General features: G+C 39.4%; 1 protein-coding gene across 13 annotated transcripts in view; it reads right to left on the reverse strand.

Moving 5' to 3' along the window:
• The window catches only part of PSD3 (pleckstrin and Sec7 domain containing 3), a 429070-nt gene that overhangs the window by 300987 nt on the left and 103094 nt on the right, over positions 1-24989 (reverse strand). The window contains exon 1 of one of the 13 annotated variants that reach the window (XM_073218763.1): positions 7665-7771. The exons of 11 other annotated variants lie outside the window; for them this stretch is intronic. In XM_073218763.1, coding sequence (XP_073074864.1) covers positions 7665-7761 — 97 coding nt within the window. In that variant the 5' untranslated portion in view covers positions 7762-7771. Of the gene's footprint in view, positions 1-7371; positions 7549-7664; positions 7772-24989 lie in introns of those variants that run through there. One more of the 13 variants, XM_073218765.1, reaches the window with a different exon arrangement.

Consider the following 24989-nt stretch of genomic DNA (forward strand, 5'->3'; position numbering starts at 1 on the left):
GGCTGCACCAGACTGCACACAGACCTCAGGAACAGAGCAGACCTCACGAAACAGGCCTTGATCCAGTGGGACCTAGGCCCTTCCCCAAGCCCAGCTCACCAGGAGGAGGAAGAGAAATGGAGTGGGGAGTGGGTGGAAGCCTGGGACTGCTGAACACCCAGCCCTGGAGATCTGCTTTCTAAGCAGAAACCTACATTGTGTGGTGCTCTGGAGGTTGGGGAGCTGGGACAGGTGGAGTGCCTGAGAGACTGAGATTCACCCTAAATGTAAATGGTCTGAATGCACCAATCAAAAGACATAGAGTCACTGAATGGATAAAAAACAAGACCCATCTATTTGCTGCCTACAAGAGACTCAAGTCAAACCCAAAGACATACATAGACTGAAAGTAAAGAGATGGAAAAAGATATTTCATGCAACTAATACGGAGAAAAAAGCAGGCGTTGGAGTACTTATATCAGACAAATTAGACTTCAGAACAAAGAAAGTAACAAGCAGACAAGGAAGGACATTACATAATAATAAAGGGGTCAGTCCAACACAAGGATATAACTATTACAAATATCATGTACCTAACAGAGGATGATCTACATATGTGAAACAAATACTAACAGAATTAAAGGGTGAAATAGAATGAAATGCATTCATTTTAGGAGACTTCAACACACCACTCACTCCAAAGGACAGATCAACCAGACAGAAAATAAGTAAAGAGACAGAGGCATGGAACAACGTATTAGAACAAGTGGATCTAATGGACATCTACAGAACACTCCTTCCAAAAGCAGCAGGATACACATTCTTCTCAAGTGCACATGGAACATTTTCAAGAATAGATCATACACTAGGCCACAAAATGAGCCTCAGTAAATTCAAAAAGACTGAAATTGTACCAACCAGCTTTTCAGATCACAAAGGTATGAAACTAGAAATAAATTACACAAGGAAAACAAAAAAGTCCACGAACACATGGAGGCTTAATAACATGATCCTAAATAATCATTGGATCAGTGACCAAATTAAAACAGAGATCAAGCAATATATGAAGACAAATGGCAACAATAATTTAACACCACAAAAATCTGTGGGACGCAGTGAAGGCCATGCTAAGAGGGAAGTACATTGCAATACAGGCCTACCTCAGGAAAGAAGAACAATCCTATATGAACAGTCCAAACTCACAATTAACAAAACTAGAAAAGGAAGAACAAATGAGGCCCAAAGTCAGTATAAGGAGGGACATAATAAACATTAGAACACAAATAAATAAAATCAAGAAGAATAAAACAAAAGAAAGAATCAATGAAAGCAGGAGTTGGTTCTTCAAGAAAATAAACAAAATAGATAAACCCCTAGCCAGACTTATCAAGAAAGAAAGTCTACACACATAAACAGAATCCAAAATGACAAGGGAAAAATCACTATGAACACCACAGAAATACAAAGAATTATGAGAGAATACTATGAAAAATTATATGGTAACAAACTGGATAACCTAGAAGAAATGGACAACTTTCTAGGAAAACAGAACCTTCCAAGGCTGACCCAGGAAGAAACAGAAAATCTGAATAGACCAATCACAAGCAAGGAAATTGAACTGGGAATCAAAAAACTAACTAAGAACAAAATCCCTAGACCAGATGGTTTCACTGCTAAATTTTATCAAACATTCAGTGATGACCTAATACCCATCCTCCTTAAAGTTTTCCAGAAAGTAGAAGAGGAGGGAATACTCCCAAACTCATGGTATGAGGCCAACATCACTCTAATACAAAAACCAGGCAAAGACCCCACCAAAAAAGAAAACTACAGACCAATATCCCTGATGAACATAGATACAAAAATACTTAACAAAATATTAGCAAACTAAATTAAAAAAATACATCAAAAAGATCATCCAACATGATCAAGTAGGATTTATTCCAGGGATGCAAGGATGGTACAACATTCGAAAATCCATCAACATCATCCACCACATCAACAAAAAGGACAAAAACCACACGATCATCTCCATAGATGCTGAAAAAGCATTCCACAAAATTCAACATCCATTCATGACAAAAAATCTCAACAAAATGGGCATAGAGGGCAAATACCTCGACATAATAAAGGCCATATATGACAAACCCACAGACAACATTATACTGAACAGAAGGAAGCTGAAAGCTTTTACCCTAAGATCAGGAACAAGACAAGGATGCCCACTCTCCCCACTTTTATTCCACATAGTACTGGAGGTTCTAGCCACAGCAATCAGACAACACAAAGAAATAAAAGGCATCCAGATTGGTAAGGAACAAGTCAAACTGTCCTTGTTTGCAGATGACATGATATTGTACATAAAAAACCCTAAAGAATTCACTCTAAAACTACTACATCAAATATCTGAATCCAGCAAAGTTGCGGGACACAAAATTAATACAAATCTGTTGCATTCCTATACACTAACGATGAACTAGCAGAAAGAGAAATCAGGAAAACAATTCCATTCACAGTTGCATCAAAAAGAATAAAATACCTAGGAATAAACCTAACCAAGGAAGTGAAAGACCCAGACTCTGAAAACTACAAGACATTCATGAGAGAAATTAAAGAAGATACCAATAAATGGAAACACATCCCTTACTCATGGGTAGGAAGAATTAATATTGTCAAAATGGCCATCCTGCCTAAAGCAATCTACAGATTCAATGCAATTTTTATGAAAATCCCAACAGCATTAATGAACTAGAGCAAATAGTTCTAAATTCATATGGAACCATAAAAGACCTCGAATAGAAAAAGCAATCCTAAGAAGGAAGAATAAAGTGGGGGGAATTACGCTCCCTGACTTCAAGCTCTACTACAAAGCCATAGTAATCAATACAATTTGGTACTGGCACAAGAACAGACAGACTCATAGACCATGGAACAGACTAGAGAGCCCTGATATAAACCCAAGCATATATGGTCAATTAGTATATGATAAAGGAGCCAGGGATATACAAGGGCAAAATGACAGCCTCTTCAAGAACTGGTGTTGGCAAAACTGGACAGCTACATGTAAGAGAACAAAACTGGATTACTGTCTAACCCCATACACAAAAGTAAACTCAAAATGGATCAAAGATCTGAATCTAAGTCATGAAACCATAAAACTCTTAGAAAAAAACATAGGCAAAAATCTCTTGGATATAAACATGAGCAACTTCTCCATAAATATACCTCTCTGGGCAAGGGAAACAAAAGCAAAAATGAACAAGTGGGACTATATCAAACTAAAAAGCTTCTATACAGCAAAGGACACCATCACTAGAACAAAAAGGCATCCTACAGTATGGGAGAATATATTCATAAATGACAGATCTGATAAAGGGTTGACATCCAAATTATATAAAGAGCTCATGCACCTCAACAAACAAAAAGCAAGTAAGCAAATTAAAAAATGGGCAGAGGAGCTGAACAGGCACTTCTCCAAAGAAGAAATTCAGATGGCCAACAGGCACATGAAAAGACACTCCACATCACTAATCATCAGAGAAATGCAAATTAAAACCACAATGAGATATCACCTCACACCACTTAGGATGGCCACCATCCAAAAGACAAACAACAACAAATGCTGGGGAAGATGTGAAGAAAGGGGAACAGTTCAACCATTGTGGAAAGCAGTATGGAGGTTCCTCAGAATGCTCAAAATAGAAATACCATTTGACCTAGGAATTCCGCTTCTAGGAATTTACCCTAAGAATGCAGCAGCCCAGTTTGGAAAAGACAGATGCACCCCCTATGTTTATTGCAGCACTATTTACAATAGCCAAGAAATGGAAGCAACCTAAATGTCCATCAGTAGATGAATGGATAAAAAAGATGTGGTACATATACACAATGGAATATTATTCAGCCATAAGAAGAAAACAAATCCTACCATTTGCAACAACATGGATGGAGCTAGAGGGTATTATGCTCAGTGAAATAAGCCAGGCGGAGAAAGACAAGTACCAAGTGATTTCACTCATCTGTGGAGTATAAGAACAAAGAGAAAACTGAGGAACAAAACAGCAGCAGAATCACAGAACCCAAGAGTGGACTAACTGTTATCAAAGGGAAAGGGACTGGGGAGGATGGGTGGGGAGGGAGGGATAAGGGGGAAAAAGGGGCATTACAATTAGCACACATAATGTGGGGGGGGGCATGGGGATGGCAGTGTAACACAGAGAAGTAGTGATTCTATATCATCTTACTACGCTGATGGACAGTGATTGTAATGGGGTATGTGGTGGGGACTTGATAATAGGGGGAGTCTAGTAACCATAATGTTGTTCATGTAATTGTACATTAATGATAGCAAAATAAAAAATAAAAAAGTAAAAAAAATAAAAGAAATCATGGCTAACCTGCCTCTGGAAATCTGTTTCCTCTCCTTTCCACATATGCTATTCATAAATGCAATGTGCTTGGTGCTTTCTATTCCCTGAGAAATATCAATTAGCAAACACCTCAAACTTACAATCAGTCAGTGTGATGAAAGAACTATAAATTCTTAAGTTATTTTTGACACTGGAAATTTTACAATAGGCGTAAAGACACACTCCCTGTTGGCTTGCCAGGAAGGCAATTCAGTCCCATAGACAGAAGGGTGACCACTTTAGTCTAAATTTCGTGCATCAATAAAGAATTGGAAGACAAAGGTCCAATTTACAAAGCAAATAGAAAAAGTAAGCCTTGCAGAGCTAAAAAACTTGAAATACATTTCATCTATAAATAACTATAATCCTTAACTGTGAATAATAATGATCAGTGTTTATATGCCTGGTAATCAACAGTCCCCTTCAGTAAATGATGCATGCATTGTTCAGGTCTGCAGTGCAAAAGAAAAGTTGCATTTAAAAAAAAGAGAATAATCTAATCCATTTTTATTAAACAATAGAAAATATATTTAGTATGATAAAAATAACAGAAAATGAGTATGAGTCAGTACATTACATTCTGGTACATGTTCTCTGCACTACTAAAAGTCATATTTTTGAGAAGTGACAGCATGTAGTTGAGGATACAGCTATCATCTGGTCACTAACTCTGGTTAATAACATCTGGTAAATAACTCTCTGGAAGCACAGATAAGGTCCTTACCTGCTGCACACACTATGAAAAGGCCAGCCAGCCACTACACAAGCTGTTAGCACGTGCACACAAATAGACTGTCCCAGTAATTGGACACTTTCCCTGAGTGATTAACAGTTACAGCTGTGCTTCCCTCAACCTAAAATCACATACTAATGATTCAGAACCCAGTTCCTCTCATTCAGCTCTAATCCCTGGGGGAATGATTCCGCCTGCCATGCCAGTGTGTTTTGGAGGAGCGGCATAAGCTGAGGAGTGGCACTGTGTGCAGCGGACAGAAGGGAAAATGAGTCAGATTAATTTGAAGCCAGAGTCCCTGCAAGCATGCAGAGCACTGTAACTCATCACGGAGAAGAAATCCTAAGCTGTAAGGCCTATATGGGCTGAACGGAAGCCCATCTTTGCAACTGCTGTTTTTAAAGCAGGTCTCCTTCTTTCAAACAGTAAGTTTCTCCATGTTTTTCTATCACCCACCTCTCATATTTTTGTTTCTTTTTATATCTACACCTTGTGCCTCACCTTTCGACCTTATCACTGCTGATCAGAGTTGCTCCTCCTATTTCATTCAACCTATCCATTGTCTACTACTTCTTCCTGCTTAGGAACCCACACTTTTAAAATCCCAAATTAATTTTATTTTTTTCCAGTTTTACTGCAATAAATTAACATAAAACATTGCATAAATTCAAGGTGTACAATGTGTTGATTTGACAGATTGTAAAATGATTACCACCATAGCTTTAGCTAACACCTACACCATGTCATATAATTACCATTTCTTTTTTGTGTAAGAACATTTAAGATCTACTCTCTTAGGAGCTTCAAAGTATATAATATTACTAACTATTGTCACCATGCTGTACATTAGATCCCCAGAACTTATTCATCTTACAACTCACATCTCCAATTCTCTCCTCCACCCCCAGCCCGTGGTAACCAACACTACTCTCTGAAAAACCCAATTTTAACATGTCTCTGATCTTCATTGACTTACTGTTTTTATTTTATTTTGAAAAGCAAAATAAGTTTAAACTTTTAAATAACTCCACAGTTGTGTTTACAGCAGGCTCTCTTCTGCTAAAGTTAACATGGATATGGTAGCATTATATAAACTCTTACATAAAATTTATGAAATAGTTCAAAAGTTAAGAAACTGAAATTGCTGTTTCAAAATACTATAAAAGTCTTTTTTAAAAATCCATGAACGCCAGGCAGCTAGCTGTGGCAATCACCGACAGCTGCAGACGTCTCTGACATGCTATGTGCTGAGGCAGGTGCTGGACGCAGCAGTCAGCTACAGCCTCACTCAGCCTCCAGCCTGTGATGAGCCTCAGATCATCCATATTTGCATTCAGGGGTTTTCATGCTCAGAAAGAGACCCAGTTTTGCTAAAGATTCAAGCTGCAAACTGGCATGAGTAATAATCCAAGCACAAATGAAAACAGAAATTTACAGAAAGTTTAAAGTCAAGTTCCCTGATGAAAGAAATCGTAAATTCCTCCAAAGGGGTCACTTTCAACAGACAGGAAAATCAAAGCCCTGTGTGTAAACTGGGGAACTAAAATACATACTATAAACCTCCAGTGGAGACTATCTCAGCCTCAACCACAGTGTTCACAGGCAGTTTTGGAGCTACCCTGCAGCCAGCCTTCTGGCTGTTCAGAAACAGCCCTATGTCAGGCATGCAGATATAAAGGAGTTCGAGCTCTTTAAGAGAAACTCCTCCCCTATTCCCATCCAGCGCCACAATATTACGTATTTCTAAAACTACAGGGGTAGCCCATTTTCCTATATCTTTCTGTATTATACATCACAAACAGGGGGCAGGTACAGGCTGATAGTATTCTGTGTTCCCAGGAAAGCTGGTTGAACAAAAAATAACATTCAAAGGAAATAAAATTACAGGTAAGAATAATATTCTGCTTTCTATTTAAAAATTAAGATGTTGGAAAACCCAGTTTCAGATGCTAAAAGAAACATTCCAGGTTAAAGCCATGGGAGGCACTGGGCTAAAGCATTCAGAGGGCAGGTGGCATCTTTCTGATCACTACGGAACTTAAAAACAGCTGGCATGGGCATCCTGAATAAATGCAGTCAGGACTCAGGAAACCTGGGCTAGCCCCGTGAGCCTCCTACTGGGACGGTGGGAAGACAAGACTAGTAACCACAGCAGTCAACACAGACGGATCATTTCACAGCAGCATTTCACAAGAAAGAGCTAGTAAAAATATATTTGCCTGCACAGACCTACAAACAGAGGTTACTCACAGAGATTACTGTAGCTCCAGCAGTTACCCATTGATCATAGAAAATGCCCAGTTCATCAGCTTAACGCTTGAGAAAAGTTAGCTAGAAGAGAAGCCAGCTAATTCAAAAGCTGCTGCTCTAGTCAACGGGAAGTCTATTAGGTTCAGACTTCCTGCGGCCCCGTCTGCCCTGCACTGCACGCAGTGATGTCAGTGAGGTGCTCTGAGCGCTCGGAGCCCCAGCCGGGACAAAGGCTGAGCAGCCCGTCTCGCTCTCCCTGTCTACCTCTGTCGCAGTCTACCTTGGTAGCTTACCGAAAACAACCACGTAGGGCTTTTTGAAAACTAGATTTGTGAAAGCTGCTTCCAGGGAGATAATTGAAGTGACGGGCATTAGCTTTAATGTAACCATGTCCCCAGTGCGGCAGCAGGAGCCCTAGCAAAGGCTCCGGGAGGATTGTACCATCCTCGGTGACATCAGAGGTGGGGCTGTCAGCTTAGCATTATGCAGCATCGTCCCTAATGAGGGAATGACATGCCGGAAAGGAGATCGATGGATTTCCTTACAAAGGGTTTTTAATTTTTGTGTTATTTAAGCAGAAAGGGCAAAAGCAACTACAAGGCTGACGAGCTGCTACAGGAGGATGTAGGTCCTGCCCTGCCAGCCCTTAGCTCGCGGCTGCATGACGCTGCCTGCCGAGGTCATTCAGCCGGTGACTCCATCAGCGGGCCTGGGATTACATCAGGACTGAATGGGTAACAAAGTAATTGGGAAATGTGGTCTGGAAAGATCCAAAGACATTAACATCTAGCTTCAAGTATGATGGCACAAACTTTCACATCACTGACAGCACCCTGGATGTGTGCAATGCTTCCAACACTATCTCAAGGAAAACACGAAATGTAAACGTAACAGTTTTGTAGATGAGAAAAAGGAGGTGAAAAATAGCACAAGATGAATAACGTAACGTAATACTGGCCCTCAGTCTTGGTAATGCAGGTAAATGCAAACATTACAAACAACTCACTTTCTATGACCTTAATATTCCAACCAATTTAAAAAACAGAGGCCAACAATACAAAGTAATTGATGGTGATTTTCATTCATTCCATTATACACTTACTGAATGCCTAATAGGTGCCAGAAAATGGGTTAAGTTTAATTTGGAATGTAAATTTCTAATAAATACCATGATAAGAAAAGAAAATATTTACATAACGCTTACTATGTGCCAGGCAGGCTCTGCCTCACTGTAAAGCTGACCAGCTTTATTGTATTAACTCATTTGTGCCCAGCAGCAGCCCTGTGGGACAGCTAGTATCATTAGCCCATTTTACAGATAAGACAACTGAAACGTGAGAGACATGGACTCGTCTGAGATCACATGGCTGCCACTGGCACTGCCAGGATTCAAACATGGGTCCTAAGGCTGCGAAGTCCATCCTCTCAACCCCTAAGTTCCGCTGCCTCCTGAGGGCTTCCACGTCATGTAAAAGAACCTGAAAGGAAGAATATAATTTTCAGGAGTGAGAACCACAGCAAGCTAAAATAATAGCCACCTCTCGAGAGGACTGGCCCAGACTGAAGAAAATTAGGCTACAGAGTGCAGCTAGAGAACCCTGAGAAAGCAAAGGGCACGGCGAAAATAATACCCAGGCACAGAAGTTCAGTGTCAACTACCTTGGGCCAACGGCTTAAACCTTTCAGTTTTAGCTTATTTCTGAGCTGCAATTTTTAAAATTATAAAGCAGTAATAAAATATGGTTAAAGCACACAATCTAAACTTGTAACCTGGGTTCCATTCACCTTCCAGTTAGGTCACCTTAAGCAAGTTACTTAACTTCTGAGGGAGTCAATTTCCTCATACAAACAAATGCAAACATTGTGGTTGTTCTAAGGATTAAATGAATGACATAAAAACATATGAAGCACTCAGACTAGCAACAAGTAAAATTAATAGCTCAAGGCTAACTGTTATTATTCTTCCTATGATCATCATTACTTTTAGTATTACCACATTTTTTAGCAAAAACTGCCAACTGCCCTCGTTTTCAAAAATCTGTCTGAAGAGAGCTGCTGTTTTCGCAGAGCTGGCTGGAGGAGCAGCAAGGACAGCTCTGTTGGCTTCATACAAACATTATTAACCAATCCAAGAATCACCAATTCCCTGTGAGATAGGAACCGAACTCAGGGGGCATGTGTTCCAAGAAAGCTTCTTAAGAGGAAGAAATAGGGGCATGCACCCTTTTGCCCTCCCTGAGTTCCTTCTTCCTCTGCCTGGAGTACGGAAGGGGACCAGGGCTGAAGAAGCCTTCCTTGACTACAGGCACCCCATTGGCTAGGAGGTGACACAGGGAAGGAGTCCCCAAACCTACCATGGACCTCCTACCCTCATCTTCTTTTACATTGGAAAAAGATAAACCAGTAGTTCAAGTATTTAATTCAACTTTGCTATTATATGCTATTCTTGATGATCCTAATACACAGTTGGAGGCCACAATTTCCCTGAAGTGTCAAAAGCTAACTTAAAGGCTGAGCTAATTTTTCATGACTTTTCTGTTACATCCTCTGAGTCTGCATCATCTCCTATAATAAGTCAAAGTCAATGGGAAACAAGAAAAAGTAAAATATACTGTTTCCCAATACTTAGTAGCTATGCTACTAAGAACAAGAAAAGGTCGAATGGGGGATAAGATAGCATGTGAAATGTTTCTCCTCCGCTGTGTGCTGTCTTCCAACAGCTAAATGGGTTCCTATTTCCAATTGGTATGCTACTAAGCTAATGTAAAAAGGGGAAAAATCTCAAATACATAAATGAAGGTGCTTAATAAGATTACTGCTGCTACTCTAAAGGCTGTGACTAAGATGGTCCTCTTACCTGCAACTATCAGTGACCATAAGGAAATACGTCTCAACCATCCACGTCTCACTTTCAAATGCCTATCTTTTCATATTGTTTTAATTAACACTATTATTGACTGACACCCTAAAACTAACCACTTCAAAAAATAAAGCTCAAAAGTAAGTTTTATTGCCTTTTGTCGGCACTGTCTCTAAAATATATACATACAGAACAGCACTGAGTCCATGACTGGTTATGTGAAAGGATTTCAATCTAAAATGGAACTGGAGGAGTCAGGCATGCCCCCTTGGAAGAGCAGAACTTAAAAACCAAGAGACTGATTTCCTATAAATGTCTGGTTTACAGAAGACCAAGACTTATCTCCCAGCCAATGAACATCCATCAAGAGCCTCTCCCCGTCTGCAAGCCAGTGAACTCACTGCTTGGACTATAGCCAGGCTTCCTCATCTCTGCACTCCTTGCCCATAAGGAGAGCCAACCCCAAACCCTCAGTGGACTTGCCGGTACCATGTGAAGCATATATTTTCAGAATTGCCATTTCTCTGCTATTCTTGAATAAACTCAATTTCTGGTACTTCAAGCTTGCCTCGGTTTACCTATTTATTTAGGCTGACAGCAGTGCCATCGTGACGTCAACTGTTTTGTTTCTGAAATGTAATCCAAAACACTGCCATTATCCTTGTGGGATAACACCAGAAATAATCAGAGGATAAAACCATTAAAAAATTCATAAACCAATATTCTGTTAATACCTCTTCTGTAAAATGTAATTTGCCTAGAAATATTACTGACAGATTGAACAAATCAAAAAAATATACTTTTCCATTAAAATCTAAAGGAATATTTTATAAATAAAAGCATCCGTCAACTGCAACCAATGTTTTCTAATGAACAAAGTATGAAATTTAAATTAGAAAGCATTTTGAATGTTAACATAAATTTTGTACTGACCATGTCCTCTTATTTCCCATATTAAATGCTCTGGCATTTGGGGCCCTGGTCTTGAAGGGGCAGCCCCTCCCAAGGCTAGCTATTTCCTGGAGACAGCAAAGGACTCCCCTGGGAGTGCACTTTTGATATATGAACCAACCAGCTCCTTCATCAATCTCTCACACTCTAAGCCATTATTCCCCTTGCTCTAAATTACCCCAGGACCTGGCAATGAACAACTAGGAACTATCCCTATGGACCAGAACCCATGAAATAATTTAAACTGTCCAACCCTAAACTAATTCAGATACCCATCCTGCCTTACCCATTCCTTCCCAATCAAGGCAGGGCTGTGCTCTCCCCTTTACCCCTCTGTCTCCTTCCCTGTGTGGCCCTCCTGTTTCTAGGGATCTGTGGGTATAAACTTCTTACTTCATGACAATTATTTCTGTGTCTGTTTCTTACTATACCATACCTGATTAAAAGAAATCTCAGGTACAAATTTTAAAACAAGGTTTTAAGAGAAATCAATAATTATTCATTAAGAACAAAATTTTAAACATTAATATATTTCTAGACTTTAGTGTCACTAGCTCTGTCCCTTTAGTTCAGAAATGAAAAGTTGTAAGTAAATTGTTATTTGATATAATGTGCTGTTTCTCAAAATTTTCAAAGTAATACTAACAGGCAAGCAAACTATTATCCAATTCAGTATGAGATTTTAGATTAAAATGTTTTTACAAATTAAGACTGACTGTATCATGCCAATTTTCATCACCACATCATCTGATATTTTATTGTTAGCCTTTATTAATTACTAAATCCATGTAGAAGACAAAATTATCAGAAGAATTGGTAACAATAATTCCTTATTTGAAATAACTTTCCCTGAGCAAATTCCAATAAGAAGCCCATTTTCCCATCTCAAGTTTATTTTTTAAATCTAGTTCTTAGATCTTAAAAAAAAGCTCAATACCAATTTCAGCATTATACAAAATTAGTTTTCATAGATTAGTTTGTTGTGTCTTTTATAAGGTACTATATGACTGTTTAAGCTCAACATAAATAAACAAAATCTGGGAAAATATAACATGAAATAAATCCAAGTGAGCAGAGATGTGTGCTATGCCAAGACTGGTAAATAATAACAGTCATGCCAAAGCTTTAGACTCTAAAGCATTGTTTAAAAAAAAATAAAATAAACTCATTCTAAAGTGAAATGTAACTTGTATCAAAAAATTAAACAGCAGGTCCCAAATGTAGTGTATATTAAGCTTCACATCACCAAACCAAGACTTAACAATTACAATATCAGGCTCTCAATAAATGTAATCTTAAACCAGTCCATCAAGAATCATCTAATCAGCCTTAGTTAGGTAATTTACCTCTTAGACCCCTGTCCTTAAAGAAAGTAATTTTGCAATAACCGACCACTTTTTTGCTGAGTATAACTTCCTCATCTCTGCTCCCTTCTGCCTATAAAGGTCTTGCATTTTGTACAATTACTCAAGAGTTCCTTTCTGTTATATTGGATGTTGCCCCATTCCAAACAATTTTTGCTCAATGAAACAAAATTTTTAATAAACCTCAGTTTATCTTTTAACACTTACAAGGAATATACATGCAGCCCTCCTAGTAAACTTACTGGGAAGCACACATTACAAAATGTTTGTGTGTTTGAAGCTTCATATACAGTAAAGATGTAATTAAGAATCACCTGCATTCCTAGCCACAGCAACCAGACAAGAAAAAGAAATATAAGGTATCAAAATTGATAAGGAGGAAGTAAAACTGTCACTGTTTGCAGATGACATGATACTATATACAGAAAGCCCTAAAGACTCCACCAAAAACCTGCTAAACTAAAAAATGAATTCCGTAAAATTACGGATACAAAATCAACATACAGAAGTCTGTTGTGTTTCCATACACTAATAATGAACTACCAAAAAGAAAAATTAAGAAAACAATTTCACTTACAATTGCATCAAAAAGAATAAAATACCTAGGAATAAATTTAACCAAGGAGGTATCATGGAGACCTGTACTCTGAAAACTATAAAACACTGATGAAAGAAACTGAAGATGACATGAATAAATGGAAAGGTATACTATGTTCATGGATTGGGAGGATTAACATCATCCAGGTGGCCATCCTACCCAAAGTAATCTACAGATTCAATGCAATCCCTATCAAATATCAATGGCATTCTTCACAGAACTAGAACAATCCTAAAATTTGTACAGAACCACAGAAGACCCCAAATAGTCAAAGCAATCTAAAGAAAGAACAAAGCTAGAGATATTATGCTCCCTAACTTCAAAGTATATTACAAAGCTAGAGTAATTGACAGTATGGTACTGGCACAAAAATAGACACATATCAATGGAACCAGACAGAGAGCTCAGAAATAGACCCAGTCAATTAACATATGACAAAGGAGGCAAGAATATAAAATGGGGAAAAGATAGTCTCTTCAATAAATGGTGTTGGGGAAACTGGAAAGCTACTTACAAAAGAATGAAACAGGATCAACTGTCTTACACCACACACAAAAAGAAATTTAAAATGGATTAAAAAATTAAATATAAGATGTGAAACCATAAATTCCCTAAAATAAAACATAGACAGTAACTTTTGAACACTGAGATTAGCAATTTTTTTTAATATGTCTCCCCAGGCAAGGGAAATAAAAGCAAAAATAAATAAGTGGGAGTAGATCCAACTAAAAGCTCTGTACAGCAAAGGAAACCAACAACAAAACAAAAAGGCAACCTAATATAATGGGAGAAAATATTTGCAAATGATATATCCAGCAAGGGGTTAATATGCAAAATATAGAAAGAATGCATACAGCTCAACACCAAAAAGAAAAGCCCAAATAATCCAACTAAAAAATGGGTAAGAGGTCCCAAATAGACCTTTACCCAAAGGAGACAGAGAGAGATGCCCAACAAACACATGAAAAGATGCTCAGCATCAGAAATCATCAGAAAATCCAAATCAAAGCCACCGAGGTATCATCTTACACTTCTCAAAATGGGTATTACCAATAAGAAATAATAAGTGTTGGCAGGGATGTGAAGAAAAGGGAACCTGTGTGCACTGTTGATGAGAATGTAAAATGGGGCAGCCACTATGGAAAACAGTTATGGAAATTCCTCAAAACATTAAAAATAGAAATCCCACACAAATCAGTAATTCCACTTCTGGGTATTTACCCAAAGAAAACAAAAACAATTAATTCAAAAAGGTATATGCACTCCTACATTTACTGCAGCATTATTTACAACAGCCAAGATACAGAAGCAATCTAAGGGTTCATCAACAGATAAATAGATTAAAAATATGTGATACATAAAAATATGTGGTACATCTTTTCATGTGTCTCTTAGCCATCTCTCTGTCTTCTTTGGGAAAAGGTCTATTCAGGACCTCTTGTCCATTTTTTGGTTGGATTATTTGGGCTTTTTTTTAGTGTTGAGCTATTTGCATTCTTTCTATATATTGCATATTAACCCCTTGCTGGATATATCATTTGAGTGGAATATTACTCAGCCATAAGAAGGAATGAAATCCTGCCATTTTTGACACACGGATGGACCTGGAGAGTATTATCCTAAGTGAAATAAGACAGAGAAAGACAAATGCCATATGATTTTGGTGATATCTAAAATCTAATAAAACAAATGAATAAACAAACAAAACTTAACAGATTCATAAATACAGAGAACTAATGGCTGCCTATGGAAAGGGGTGATGGGCCAAATAGATGAAGGGGATAAGATGTGTAAACTTCCAACTACAAAATAAATAAGTCATGGGGATAAAAAGTACAGCACAGGAAATACAGTCAGTAATATTGTAATAACTTTGGATGGTAACAGGTTGTAAGTACACTTATGGTGAGCATTTGACAATGAATATAATTGAAGAACCAGTATGTGTACACCTGAAGTCAATATAATATTGTATGTTGATTACACTTCAATTAAAAAAAAAGAATCACCTGCAAAACTCTATCACTGTCCTTGAACCATGTGGCAGAAGACCAAAGTCAGCCAACCTGTGAGTCTGCGTTAATGAGCACAGTCCCACTCTGGGCAGAGAACTAGTGCATCTTCTCTGTGGTACAAACTGTCAGGGTTGGGGATGGGAAGAGGAGCAGAAGGAGGGGGATAAAAGCAGGAAGTCACAATTAATACTCAGGAATCCCATGTACCAAGGACTGGGCAAGATGCTTTTCCCCTGCCAGGCCTCCTGTCACTCTCTAAGGTACTCCCACCTATCAGTCTCGGCTCCCTGCGAGCCTGTGCTAAGAAGGAAAGCTCCCAGAGGGCAGGAACCAGATCCTGCAGTGGGTCTCCTTCTTAGTCATGTTTGCCCAGTGCTTACAACTAGTACACACCTAATAACTGTTTGATTCAATCCCCAGAACCTCCTAAGAAGTAGTATCAAGTACACCTAAATATAAGGCAACCCTAAATAAGGTAATCCATAAATTCCAATGGGACAAAAAGTTGTTGGCCACATTGAACATACACCCTTTCAGGATGTAGATTAAATGGCTTCTCATAATACTTTCTTTATGTGAATTTTGTACATACATGAGATCACATACTAGAGAAAACAATAAAAACTTTGCTTTCATTCACTTATATTTCAGAGAATTATTTTATTCAAGCTTTTCACATGCAATTGGCATTAGGATCTTTGCTACTCTAGTCTCACTGTGAATTATAATACATCTTCATTCTGTCCTAAATAGAGAAACAGCAATTTTTAAATCTGTGTAATGCTGTAACTGGAAATTCTATCCTAATCCACAGCATCCTCTCACTTTAGGTGATCTCTGCAATGAGATGACTTACAGTGCTGACCTTCAGAGGTCATCTTTAAAAAGCTAGATTACAGGGGAAGATGGCGGCATGAGTAGTTCAGTGGAAATCTCCTCCCAAAAACATATATATTTATGAATATACAATAAGTACAACTATTCCTAAAAGAGACACCAGTGGATACAGTACGACAGCCAGGATACATCTACATGTGCAAAAACTCAACATCACATGAAGGGGGTAAGATACAAGCCACAGCCAGGCTGAACCCAAAAGACCCCACCTCAGAACTTGGCAGGAAGAAAGGAGTCGTAACAGGAAGGGAGTGACAGCCCAGGACTGCTAAACAACCAGCTCTAGAAATCAGCACCCGGAGCACAGACACAAGGTGCACGGGGTGCTGGATATTAGAGAAATGGAAAAGCAAAACCTGTGGGCAGGTAGCTGCAACCAGCACCCCTGAGACAAAAGAAAAGTAAGTGCTTTCTGAAAGTCTTAAAGAGACAGGGACCCCACACCTGGATGAAGTCATCCCGGCACACTTAGCCAGCAGCTGGGAATCCTGGGGAACTTTAGGTGCCCTAAACCCCAGGGCAGAGGAGCTCTAAATCCCCTCACAGCACTAAGCACCCTACCAGTTGTTCCCCCAACTGGGAGAGACCCTGACACACCAGCCGAGTAGTAGGAGAGTGGCAGAGCGTGCCAGGGGTGGCGGCTCCAGAGGGGACTGGGAGCGGCTCATGAAAGCCCTCTGCGGTGGGGACTGAGCAGCCAGGGAATAGCCTGCATGCGCCGGTGGCAGTGGCAATAGAGGAGCCCAGGAGAGGTCCGGGCGAGCTCACAGCGGCAGAGACAGAGCAGCCCACGTATGCCAGTGGCGGTGGCACCAGAGGGGCACAGAAGACGTGCACATGCACCTGCAGCGGTGCCAGAGGGAGCACCCAAACTCCCAGAAACTGACTGGAAAGCCAGCCAGACACACAGCCACCGAGGTCAGACCCAAAGGCCACTGATGGCACAAAGCTGCCCAGTAGGGGTGACGCTATCGCAGACGACTACACCTGGCATGCCTGCCACTCCCTGAAGGGCTCTGTGCTGATATGATGGAGACCCCGCCCACAGCAGCTTAGGGGATTAACCCGGGGGCTGCTACAGGAGTGTGGGTAACTGACACAGGCAGTGGAGATGGGGAAGGCACCCAGCAAGCAGGAAAGGACTTTCTTCTCCCAGTTGACACACCCAAAACCTGCCTACAGCAACTGCAATTAACATGAAAAGACAGAAAAATTTAGTACAGTCCATAACAGTTCAGACAACCCATGAGAGAGGCTCTGCAGAGACACACCTAAATAGTCTCCCTGAAAAAGAATTCAAAATAAAATTCATAACCATGCTGACAGAGCTGCAGAGAAATACACAACAACTAAGGGATGATGTCTGGAGGGAGATTACATAAATGAAATAATCTCTGGAAGGATTCATAAGCACCATGGATAAGATGCAAGAGGCCATTGATAGACTAGAAATCAGAGAACAGGAACGCAGAGAAGCTGATGTAGAGAGAGAGAAAAGAATATACAGGAATGAAACAATATTAAGAGAACTGTGTGACCAATCCAAAAGGAACAATATCCACATTAAAGGGGTACCAGAAGAAGAAGAGAGAGAAAAAGGGATAGAAAGTGTATTTGAAGAAATAATTGCTGAGAACTTCCCCAAACTGGGGGAGGAAATAGTTGCTCAGACTACAGAAGCACACAGAACTCACAACAGAAGGGATCACAGAGGACAACACCAAAACACATAATAATTAAAATGGCAAAGATCAAGGACAAGAACAGAGGATTGAAGGCAGCCAGAGAGAGAGAAAAGGTCACCTACAAAGGAAAAACCCATCAGGCTATCATCAGACTTCTCAACAGAAACCTTACAGGCCAGAAGAGAATGGCATGATACATTTAATGCAATGAAACAGAAGGGCCTTGAATCGAGGGTACTGTATCCAGCACAATGATCATTTAAATATGGAGGGATTAAACAATTCCCAGACAAACAAAAGTTGAGGAAATTTGCCTCCCACAAACCACCTCTACAGGGTATTTTAGAGGGACTGCTCTAGATGTGAGCACTCCTAAGACTAAATAGATGTCACCAGAGAAAATTAAATCACAGCAAAGAAAGCAGACTAACCAAATACTAATTAAAGGCAAAAAATAAAATCATCTACCCACAAAAGCACAGAATAAAACAACCAACATATAAAGAATGGAGGAGGAGGAATAAGAAGGGAGAGAAATAAAGAATCACCAGACAGTGTATATAATAGCTCAATAAGTGAGTTAAGTTAGACAGTAAGATACTAAAGAAGCTAACCTTGAACCTTTGGTAACCACGAATCTGAAGCCTGCAATGGCAGTAAGTACATATCTTTCAATAATCACCCTAAATGTAAATGGACTGAATGCACCAATCAAAAGACACAGAGTAATAGAATGGATAAAAAAGCAAGACCCACTGCTTTGGTTATGTAACTGTACTCCTATTATGTTAATGTGTGTGCGCAATTTAATTAGTAATTTAAAACCTATACATGCTGAAGTTACTCTACAAGAAGATATGTCAAAGAAATAATCAATCTTCCCATGTTTTCTTCCGTCTGCTACTTCTATAGCTTTTCTTCTTCCTTCCTAATTACAACCCTTGAATAGAATTCGTGCCTCATATTGAATTTACCGAGTATCATAATTCTTCCAGATGGTAAAGATACCTCAAGACAAATGCTGGGCATAGAAGCCACAGGGCATAAATCTGCAAAGAAGTAAAAAGCTAACCTTTTCAAACAATATTACTGCTTCTCTCTCACTTACCAACTTTACATTTCCCTGTATGGCCCCGGAAGATGACTCGTTAGCCAGAGACGGGTAAGATTCCTCAAGGGAGGAACAACCTAAGACAGGCACAGTCGCAGGGGGGCCATAAGGTGAGAAATTGGGGATCAACAGAGGTGAGGCTCAGAACCTCACCCCCCCTGTTCTGAGAGAAATCTTCTGCATCCGTGGATGTTTTATTGCCCTTGTCTAGCTTGGATTAACACATAGTCTACAGGCACACACCTGATCATCTACACTTGCTCTCTTACAACACTAAACTATGCTTTCTACCTTTATCTTGTTTCTACCTACCACTTCAGCATTTTATTAAAAATAATAATAATAAAGAGAGAAATGTGGTATCCACATATAAATCAAGTATAAAAATCAAACGAATATTCATATTTGACCTGATTGTTTATAGTTCATAATGCATGAGCAAAACCAAAAGTTTCTGTGATGAATGCCCTTGTACTGTTCACCATGTAACTTATTCACTATGTAAGAATTTGTTCTCCATGTAAGAACTTGTTCGTTATGCTTCAGAAGATTGGAGACTGACGAAAATTAGGCTTGGGGTGGATTAATGATTGTGCATTGAGCATTGAGTCCCCTATACAGAATTTTATTGTTGTTAACAACCATTTGATCAATAAATATGAGAGATGCCCTCTCAAAAAAAAAAAAAAGGTACACACTTCCAATTGTAAAATAAATAAGTAACCGGGATGTAATGTATAGCATAAGGAATATAGTCAAAATATTGTAACAACTTTGTATGGTGATAGCCGGTAGCTAGAATTGCCATGTATATAAATGTTGAATCACTGTGTTGTACACCTGAAACTAATGTAATACTGTGTGTCAACTACCCTTCAATAAAAAATAATTATCTACAAAAAAAAAAAAAAAAGCAAGACCCATCTATATGCTGCTTACAAGAGACTCACCTCAAACCCAAAGATATGCACAGACTAAAAGTCAAGGGATGGAAAAACATATTTCAGGCAAACAACAGGGAGAAAAAAGCAGGTGTTGCAGTACTAGTATCAGACAAAATAGACTTCAAAACAAAGAAAGTAACAAGAGATAAAGAAGGACATTACATAATGATAAAGGGCTCAGTCCAACAAGAGGATATAACCATTATAAATATATATGCACCCAATACAGGAGCACTAATATGTGTGAAACAAACACTAACAGAATTAAATGAGGAAGCAGAATGCAATGCATTCATTTTGGGAGACTTCAACACGCCACTCACTCCAAAGGACAGATCCACCGGACAAAAAATGAGTAAGGACACAGAGGCACTGAACAACACACTAGAACAGATGGACCTAACAGACATCTATAGAACTCTACATCCAAAAGCAACAGGATACACATTCTTCTCAAGTGCACATGGAACATTCTCCAGAATAGACCACATACTAGGCCACAAAAAGAGCCTCAGTAAATTAAAAAAGATTGAAATCCTACCAACCAACTTTTCAGACAACAAAGGTGTAAAACTAGAAATAAAGTGTACAAGGAAAGCAAAAAGGCTCACTAACACATGGAGGCTTAACAACATGCTCCTAAATAAACAATGGATCACGACCAAATTAAAATGGTTATCCAGCAGTATATGGAAACAAATGACAACAACAGACAGGTGGAGCCAAGATGGCGGCATGAGTAGAGCAGCGGAAATCTCCTCCCAAAACCACATATATTTATGAAAATATAACAAAGACAACTCTTCCTAAAATAGAGACCAGAGGACACAGGACAACATCCAGACCATATCCACACGTACAAGAAACCAGCGCCTCACGAAGGGGGTAAGATACAAGGCCAGGCCCGGCGGGACCTGAGCGCCCCTCCCCCCAGCTCCCGGCGGGAGGAGAGGAGTCAGAGCGGGGAGGGAGAGGGAGCCCAGGACTGCTGAACACCCAGCCCCAGCCATACGCACCGGAGCACAGACACAATGCACGCGTGGGGTCCTGGATACTAGGGAAACAGGGCAGCAAGCCCAGTGAGCGGTTCCCTGAGGCTAGTGCCCTAGTACCAAGAAAAGCGAGCGGCTCTTTAAAATAATTAATTAATTTATTTATTTATTATTATTATTATTTTTTTTTTTTTTAGGCGAGAGCTTTTTGGAAGTCTTAAAGGGACAGGGACCCCAAAACCGGATGGAAGCATCCCGGGACACTTAGTACAGAGGCAGGGAATCTAGGGAATCTCAGGGCACTCTAACCCCCTGGACAGCAGGGAGCACGGAGGGCCCTCACGGAGATAAAAAGCCTCCCGGCCACTCCCCCTCCAACATGGCTCCACCATTTTGGAGCAGCGGCCGGAGCCAGGCCACACGCACAGCAACAGCAGAGCTAAACTCCACAGCAGCCGGGCAGGAATCAGAAGCCCTGTCTGCATGCAGCTGCCCAGCACAAGCCACTAGAGGTCGCTGTTCTCCCAGGAGAGGAAGGCCACAAACCAACAAGAAGGGAAGTTCGTTCAGCCGTCACTCGTCCCAGCTCTGCAAACTATTTCTATCACCATGAAAAGGCAAAATTACAGGCAAACCAACATCACAGAGACAACACCAGAGAAGGAGACAGACCTAACCAGTCTTCCTGAAAAAGAATTCAAAATAAAAATCATAAACATGCTGATGGAGATGCAGAGAAATATGCAAGAGCTAAGGGACGAAGTCCGCAGGGAGAGCACAGATGCCAAGAAGGAGATTACAGAAGTGAAACAAACACTGGAAGGATTTATAAGTAGAATGGATAAGATGCAAGAGGCCATTGATGGAATACAAACCAGAGAACAGGAATGCATAGAAGCTGACATAGAGAGAGATAAAAGGATCTCCAGGAGAATGAAACAATATTAAGAGAACTGTGTGACTAATCGAAAAGGAACAATATCTGTATTATAGGGGTACCAGAAGAAGAAGAGAGAGAAAAAGAGATAGAAAGTGTCTTTGAAGAAATAATTGCTGAAAACTTCCCCAAACTGGGGGAGGAAGTAATCGAACAGACCACGGAAATACACAGAACTCCCAACAGAAAGGACCCAAGGAGGACAACACCAAGACACATAATAATTAAAATGGCAAAGATCAAAGACAAGGAAAGAGTTTTAAAGGCAGCTAGAGAGAAAAAGGTCACCTATAAAGGAAAACCCATCAGGCTATCATCAGACTTCTCGACAGAAACCTTACAGGCCAGAAGAGAATGGCATGATATATTTAATGCAATGAAACAGAAGGGCCTTGAACCAAGGACACTGTATCCAGCACGATTATCATGTAAATATGATGGAGGGCTTAAACAATTCCCAGATAAGCAAAAGTTGAGGGAATTTGCCTCCCACAAACCACCTCTACAGGGCATCTTACAGGGACTGCTCTAGATGGGAACACTCCTAAAGAGAGCACAGAACAAAACACCCAACATATGAAGAAGGGAGGAGGAGGAATAAAAAGGGAGAGAAGAAAAGAATCTCCAGACTGTGTATATAACAGCTCAATAAGTGAACTAAGTTAGGCAATAAGATACTAAAGAGGCTAACCTTGAACCTTTGGTAACCACGAATCTAAAGCCTGCAATGGCAATAAGTACATATCTTTCAATAGTCACCCTAAAGGTAAATGGACTGAATGCACCAATCAAAAGACACAGAGTAATAGAATGGATAAAAAAGCAAGACCCATCTATATGCTGCTTACAAGAAACTCACCTCAAACCCAAAGATATGCACAGACTAAAAGTCAAGGGATGGAAAAACATATTTCAGGCAAACAACAGGGAGAAAAAAGCAGGTGTTGCAGTACTAGTATCAGACAAAATAGACTTCAAAACAAAGAAAGTAACAAGAGATAAAGAAGGACATTACATAATGATATAGGGCTCAGTCCAACAAGAGGATATAACCATTATAAATATATATGTACCCAATACAGGAGCACCAATATATGTGAAACAAATACTAACAGAATTAAACGAGGAAACAGAATGCAATGCATTCATTTTGGGAGACTTCAACACGCCACTCACCCCAAAGGATAGATCCACCAGGCAGAAAATAAGTAAGGACACTGAGGCACTGAACAACATAGTAGAACAGATGGACCTAATAAACATCTATAGAACTCTACATCCAAAAGCAACAGGATATACATTCTTCTCAAGTGCACATGGAACATTCTCCAGAATAGACCACATACTAGGCCACAAAAAGAGCCTCAGTAAATTCCAAAATATTGAAATTCTACCAATGAACTTTTCAGACCACAAAGGTATAAAACTAGAAATAAATTCTACAAAGGAAACAAAAAGGCTCACAAACACATGGGGGCTTAACAACATGCTCCTAAATAATCAATGGATCAATGAACAAATTAAAATAGAGATCAAGGAATATATGGAAACAAATGACAACAACACAAAGCCCCAAATTCTGTGGGATGCAGTGAAAGCAGTCTTAAGAGGAAAGTATATAGCAATCCAGGCACACTTGAATAAGGAAGAACAATCCCAAATGAATATCAAAACTGGAAAAAGAAGAACAAATGAGGCCTAAAGTCAGCAGAAGCAGGGACATAATAAAGATAAGAGAAGAAATGAACAAAATTGAGAAGAATAAAACAATAGTAAAAATCAATGAAACCAAGTGCTGGTTCTTAGAGAAAATAAACAAAATAGATAAGCCCTAGCCAAAATTATTAAGAGAAAAAGAGAATCAACACAAATCAACAGAATCAGAAATGAGAACGGAAAAATCATGACACACTCTACAGAAATACAAAGAATTATTAAAGACTACTATGAAAACCTACATGGCCAGCAAGCTGGAAAACCTAGAAGGAATGGACAACTTCCTAGAAAAATACAACCTCCCAAGACTGACCAAGGAAGAAACACAAAAGTTAAACAAACCAATTATGAGCAAAGAAATTGAAACAGTAATCAAAGAACTACCCAAGAACAAAACCCCCGGGCCAGACAGATTTACCTCGGAATTTTATCAGACACACAGAAAAGACATAATACCCATTCTCCTTAAAGTTTTCCAAAAAATAGAAGAGGAGGGAATACTCCCAAACTCATCCCGTGAAGCCAACATCACCCTAATACCAAAACCAGGCAAAGACCCCACCAAAAAGAAAATTACAGACCAATATCCCTGATGAATGTAGATGCAAAAATACTCAATAACATATTAGCAAACCGAATTCAAAAATATATCAAAAGGATCATACACCATGACCAAGTGGGATTCATCCCAGGGATGCAAGGATGGTACAACATTCGAAAATCCATCAACATCATCCACCACATCAACAAAAAGAAAGACAAAAACCACATGATCATCTCCAAAGATGCTGAAAAAGCATTTGACAAAATTCAACATCCATTCATGATAAAAACTCTCAGCAAAATGGGAATAGAGGGCAAGTACCTCAACATAATAAAGGCCATATATGGTAAACCCACAGCCAACATTATACTGAACAGCGAGAAGCTGAAAGCTTTTCCTCTGAGATCGGGAACAAGACAGGGATGACCACTCTCCCCACTGTTATTTAACATAGTACTGGAGGTCCTAGCCACGGCATTCAGACAAAACAAAGAAATACAATGAATCCAGATTGGTAAAGGAGAAGTTAAACTGTCACTATTTTCAGAGGACATGATATTATACATAAAAAACCCCAAAAACTCCACTCCAAAACTACTAGAACTGATATCGGAATACAGCAAAGTTGCAGGATACAAAATTAACACACAGAAATCTGTGGCTTTCCTGTATGCTAACAATGAACCAATAGAAAGAGAAATCAAGAAAACAACTCCATTCACAACTGCATCAAAAAGAATAAAATACCTAGGAATAAACCTAACCAAAGAAGTGAAAGACCTATACCCTGAAAACTACAAGTCACTCTTAAGAGAAATTAAAGGGGACACTAACAAATGGAAACTCATCCCATGCTCGTGGCTAGGAAGGATTAATATCATCAAAATGGCCATCCTGCCCAAAGCAATATACAGATTTGATGCAATCCCTATCAAATTACCAGCAACATTCTTCAACGAGCTGGAACAAATAGTTCAAAAATTCATATGGAAACACCAAAGACC

This window comes from Manis javanica, chromosome 12 (genome assembly GCF_040802235.1).
Source record: "Manis javanica isolate MJ-LG chromosome 12, MJ_LKY, whole genome shotgun sequence".
NCBI lineage: Eukaryota > Metazoa > Chordata > Mammalia > Pholidota > Manidae > Manis > Manis javanica.